General features: G+C 38.1%; 1 protein-coding gene across 1 annotated transcript in view; it reads left to right on the forward strand.

The window, feature by feature from the left end:
• Positions 1 to 1,677: 1,677 nt before the first annotated feature.
• Positions 1,678 to 6,000, forward strand: part of LOC108504088 (ovalbumin-related protein Y-like) — a 6,476-nt gene continuing 2,153 nt past the window's right edge. Inside the window, exons 1-6 of the mRNA XM_017828712.1 lie at positions 1,678 to 1,845; positions 2,461 to 2,494; positions 2,589 to 2,605; positions 3,859 to 3,987; positions 4,698 to 4,815; positions 5,581 to 5,723. Coding sequence (XP_017684201.1) covers positions 1,678 to 1,845; positions 2,461 to 2,494; positions 2,589 to 2,605; positions 3,859 to 3,987; positions 4,698 to 4,815; positions 5,581 to 5,723 — 609 coding nt within the window. The remainder of the gene's footprint in view (positions 1,846 to 2,460; positions 2,495 to 2,588; positions 2,606 to 3,858; positions 3,988 to 4,697; positions 4,816 to 5,580; positions 5,724 to 6,000) is intronic.

The following is a 6,000-nucleotide window of genomic DNA, read 5'->3' on the forward strand; positions in this document are numbered from 1 at the left end:
AATTCAAAAGAACTGCATGAGACATAGCTTTAGGCTTGAACTCAGATTGCTTTGGTACAGCCTTATAAGTTAACGCAAAAGCTTAAATATTCAATTTGTAATCAGATTTTACTTCAAAAAATAAAGGTTGACTTACTGCAGATAGAGAACCATTGGTCTACTCAATGTTTCAAAGTGCAATGAATCAAAAGGTCATGACGAAGGGCAGTGACTGAAAGATGACTTCTTGAAGGCAACAGTGGGAGTGTCTCATGCAATATATATCACCAACAGCTCAGAGAAGCTGTTTGGGTTCAGCTGGCAAGCTGGACTATTGCATGCCTCTGAAGTTTGTGGGGTAAGTATTTCTCCAAGTAAAATATAATTTCTAATTTGTGTTCTTTAATATGGAAAAAAAAGTGATAAATTGTTTAAGAACTTAAAAGTAAATATAAAAAGACATCATATGTAGCAATTTTACCTTGCCTTGTCAATATATCATGTACTGTTTAACTGTCAAATACTTTTAGGTGTGAGAAATATGAGTGTTTGTGCACCATAGCTTTGAGTCGAAATAGCTCTTTTTCACTGAAAATCTGTTGTCACATTGAAACTGTTCTTTTATAATTTTAATAATTGCAAATAAGGCTATTTCTCTTTTCTCAATCTCACTTTCTGGAGGACCCAGGTGAGGTACAGTGTGATGATTCATGGAGTCTGTGATTCCACAGTCATTAGCTCCAGAGGCCTCTCAGGTCACATAATCAACCACACCTGCTCCAAACTATGGATATGCTCTATTCCTCCAACTTTGACTGTTTTAGAGATACAAGAAAAATAGTAAACTTTCTTAGCCTTAGATTCAAAAGAGAGAGCAACTGCATGTTTCAATGAATATCTTTTACATGTCACATACATCTGCATCTACAGGACTTGCACCCGACTGAAGAAATGCAGCTCTATGCTGTTTCAAGCTGTACTGCCAAACCCCATATTTAGTGTATATATATATATATATATATATACACATATGTATATATATATACATATATACACGTTTGTGCTTTTTCTGAACAAAAATCGTCAGTGGAGATTAAATGTCTCAAACAGGACTACAGGAAAGAACCCCCCTAAATTTATATTTCAGTATCTAAGCAACTGGCTGGGTTTACAGGGCAACTTACTCTTATTATTCCTATAAATTACAGGAAAGCAACCTCCAAATTTGTGGCTGGTTGAACTACGCATAGTAAGAAGTACACTAGGAAATGCAGAGAGTTGACTACTTTTGATTTAAAGATCCAGAGCATTTTCCAGAGCAGCCACAGAAGAAATGAAATATGAAGTTAGCATTATCTCAAACACCCCTCTGATGGCCATAGGGAAACTCATCCATTCAATGTTATATTTATCATAAAGAATAATGGTTGAAAAATCTATTTCCTAAAAGGCAAGTACAAGATACTATCTTGGTGATGAGATGGAATCTTGCTGAAAGAAAACAAATGTGTTCAGATGTAAAAATATTTCTAACAATCACAGAATTTGTAGGCTTCACATCATTCACTGGTTCAGCATCACAAACCCAGCAATGAAGTAACAGTTTCTGGGCTATTGGCAGTTCTTTTTAAAATAAGCGCTGCATATCACCACTATACAGTCATATTTCTGTTTGCATTAGATAACGCTGACTTCACGATGGGCTCCATCAGTGCAGCAAACGCAGAATTTTGTTTTGATGTATTCAAAGAGCTGAGAGTTCACCATGCCAATGACAACATCTTTTATTGCCCCCTGAGCATGATGGCAGCCTTGGCCATGGTCTATCTGGGAGCAAGAGGTAACACTGAGTATCAGATGGAGAAGGTAAGTTACATAAATGGGTACAAACTCTCTTTGATCCCATTCAAAAAGGCAGCAGATTACATCTGTGTGACTCCAGTTGAGGGGAGCAAGTCACATAGTCACCTTTGGCACTGGATTCAAACCTGCCTGGAAAAAGAATGGTGTTCCAAACTGTGAGGTTTGAATCTGGAGATGAGTTTTCACTTACAAATATATTTCCCCATGAAGGGCAAGAGCAACCTTTGGTTTTCATTAAGAAAGTGCAGTCTTGGAGAATGCTAAGGCAGGTCTCTTATTTCAGCTTATATTTTCTCATAGGCCTGATTCCTCCAAGGTGGGAAGGACAACTTGAAACATACAAAAGATTAAACATTCAGAAAACAAGAGTCACAGTTATAAATACAATGCACTAAGTTTGTAGCTGATTTATAGACTGAATGCCATTAACTGGAAGAGATCTAAGCTGAACATCATAGTCACAAGTTTTCAGTGTGGCACCTGGTTTAAAGCTCACATGAAATTTCTCAGTTCATCTATATGCTAAGCAGACCTGGTTAGTCAAAACCTACAGTTTTAACACAAACATCAGTGACTGTCAGTGGACTTTACATACCTAGTTTCCACTTTCAATTGCAGGTTCTTCATTTTGACAAAATTGCGGGACTTGGAAGTATCCAGACCAAGGTACAGAAATCTAAGGTACATTAATTTCTCTTTCACATTTTTCTCCTGAGAACAGACTGTTCTGATTGTGCTTTTGGTAGGTTCAACACCTTCCTTTGTAATTTTCTTTATTTGAGAGATGTAAATTAAAAAAATAATGGAACAAACCACCAAAATCCAAAGAACAACAGCAGCAAAACAAACACCAAGCAAGTAAACAAACAAACACACAAACAAAAAGACTAGAAAAAGAAGACAGGCTGTACATATTGCACCAGAACAAGTGACAGGACCAGATAGGATACTTTGGGCACCAGGCTACCTTCTTGTGTAAATGAGCTTCTGCACACCAGCAGGTGCTGGTGGGGGACAGTACTTGAAAGCGGCTCAGCACCTGGAGCCAGGGCACAGCAGGCAGACTTGCAGCTGAGACTCCAAAGTGGGACAGGAAGATACTTCAGCAGAAAAGAGCTCAGAATTCTCAAAGGATGGAACGTAACCACACTCTTAAAAAAGCTACAGGGACTTTTCCAGCCTCCAGTTGTCACTGCTATCCCAAGAGTACCAGGAGGCGTCCCAATACCGTGATACCACCTGTATGCTTTCTTCCGTGTTAATCTGCTACCTCTGTAAAGATAACACAAGCCATGGAGCCTGGCCTGTTCCCATTCACTTGGGATCCAAAGCACAAGGTGGGACTTAAAAAAAACAAGACTTTCCTTTTTTTTTTCTTTTTTTTAAATAAAGGTATTATTAGCTAGAGGATTTAGGGACTGTTTAAGCATTTGAAAAGGAGCAGTTCAACACAATTATTCTCATAAAATAAAGTCCCAGCTACTGTTTATCATTGTGCAGTTTTCTTACATGCTTTTAGCCTGTGTCACCTAGAACACCATTCTTGGCACATTAGACAGTTGACCCATTTTTTCTCTATGTTACAAGACACTTCCTGATTCCCTTCCTCTCTAGCTCTCTTCCACCTGCAGCTTCTGCAGAAAGCTGCCATAAAAATGCAAGCACCAGCTGTCAATTAGAGGCTCTCTATCTATGACAAGTCACCAATTGCAATAACTGACACCAGCATTTTTCATTTCTCCACCTCATTCCTGAGCTGTATGGTTTCAGATGCATCAGTGAGGTTTTCTGCTTGTTATCATCTAGAATGAGTGCCTTCATATGCTATGAGTGAATTGTAAATCATTAGTTGCTAATATATTGAACGTGCCTCCCATGAAACTCTTAGACTGTATTATACATTCATTTGCAAATGTTCAATCACTGTGTGTTTTCAAATGTTATTTGGAGGTTATAAATAATCCTCTTTCTAGTAAAATAACCCTCTACTTTTTTATCTTCTTATCAACAACTCAGTGTGGCAAATCTGTGAATATCCACTTTCTGTTTAAAGAAATTCTCTCTGATATCACTGCACCGAAAGCCAATTATTCACTCCACATTGCCAACAGGCTCTATGCTGAAAAGACAAGTGCAATCCTACCGGTGAGTGATTTCTTACTAAACTCTGTGTAAACCTGTAATCAGGAGGACTGGCCAGAGTAGGTGATCTGTTAATCCAACGGTCCCCACTGGTGTGGATTTACATGGCTTTTCCCTTTACCGCTTCCCTGGCAACAGTCTGAATGGAAAGCAATTTGAGGCAAAAAATATGGCCCTGTTCAAAAATGAATGGAGTAATAAACAAAATTATTTGGTAATGTAATTCCCCACTCCCCACTTGCTCCCCACTGGTTGTTTGTTTTGTTTTTTTCCCAAGAAATAATTTGACTTTGGCATATTTCTTCACTTGAAAGCCTCACCTCAAAAACAACTTCTGAAAGTGTCAAAATCTTTCTTTGATATTTTCAAAAGAAAAGAAAAGATAAAAAATATTCAAAATAAAAGAAACTTCTTATCTAAAAATAAAGGAAAAAATTTTGAAAAAAGAAAGTAGACACAAATATAGTATAACAGTCTGAAATGAACCTTAAAATAGGGAGTTTGGATCAGACTTTCTTCCAGAAAATATTTAAACATTTTTAATATATACTCTTAACTGGTCGAGTAACAGAAATTTCAGATCTGAAAATGTCTTGGGCTAGAAGAATTTTTCTATATCACTATAAAAATTCTATTAGCCACATTTTATTTCACTTTCATACTGTTTTTTAAAAAAAATACTATTTTGTTGGCTACAATTGATGTCTTTACAGATCTATGTAAAATGTGTGAAGAAACTGTACAGGGCTGGTCTGGAAATGGTCAACTTCAAAACAGCATCAAATCAAGCCAGACAGCGCATTAATTCCTGGGTGAAAAATCAGACAAATGGTAAAGTCACACAAGATTATGAAATATATTTCCCTCTGACAACTGTATTTTAACAGCTTCTGGAAAGACTAAACATTAGAGGAGAAATTTCCTCCTCCTCTCTCCATTAGTGGATATTTCCTGTGGAAAGTGATGACTCTATTGCACCTGTGTGCCAGTGACAGTGTGTTTTAAACATATCTGGCAAAGGCAGAGATGCCAGGATCTGCAAACTTTATATGTATGCTTTCTGTGTCTGGAGAGCTTAACTTACCCAAGATTAGACCCGGCTTCTCTAGAATATGGGCATAATTATACAAGGATATGCTGTATGGGTAAGAAGTGGGCTTCCAGGGCAGAAAGTAATGCACACTAAGCTGATGGTGGGAAATGAATGATTCAGAAGCTGGTATGTGTTCATCATGTTAAGGTGGAGGAAAAACCAAGAGTAAATTGTGAGAAGGAAATACAGCGAGAAAGAGAAAATCTATATTGCTGCTTCCATCTCCGTTCCCTTCTTTTCTATATAAATCTTTTTTTTCCAAATCACTGGTTAGAAATATCCTTGAGGATCTATAACACTCTTGAACCTACCTGTCTTCTTGAAGAAATGTCTGGCCATATGCCAATTTTCAGTGTATTAAATCATCCTCATGAACCTGAAATCCACGTGCACACCTTTGAAGAAGAGAAAGTCAAGTCAAGCAGCAGCATGTTGACTGACATCTAAAATGCAAGATTACTGCTATGAAACTTACCACTCTATGCCCTGCTTCTTTTTTAAAGGACGTATCCAAGATTTGCTTGAACCAGGCTCTGTTGATCTCCATACTGTGCTGGTCCTTGTGAATGCCATTTACTTCAAGGGGATATGGAAGAGTGCGTTTAACGAAGAAGAAACTCGGGAAGTGCCCTTCAGTGTGACAAAGGTGGGGGGCACAGACACAGCTTCTGACCAGGGAGACAGGCTATTGGCTTGCACAAACAGTGGGCTGGGTGATGTAAAGACAACATTCTCTTGTCGTCGGCCAAGTGATTTAGCTGGGCCCCTCACTGTCAGATTTGCAAGATCTGTGTCTGACCAGAGCACACAGCAGATGAGAGGAAAATGGAGACACAGCTCTTCTTTAAAGGCAAAAAACTTGAAGATCAAACTGTCTCTTTCAAAGGGCTTGTACATTTGACTGACCAAAGAAAAACATTGCT

The sequence above is a fragment of the Lepidothrix coronata genome, unplaced genomic scaffold (assembly GCF_001604755.1).
Source record: "Lepidothrix coronata isolate B3197 unplaced genomic scaffold, Lepidothrix_coronata-1.0 Scaffold152, whole genome shotgun sequence".
Classification (NCBI taxonomy): Eukaryota; Metazoa; Chordata; class Aves; order Passeriformes; family Pipridae; genus Lepidothrix; species Lepidothrix coronata.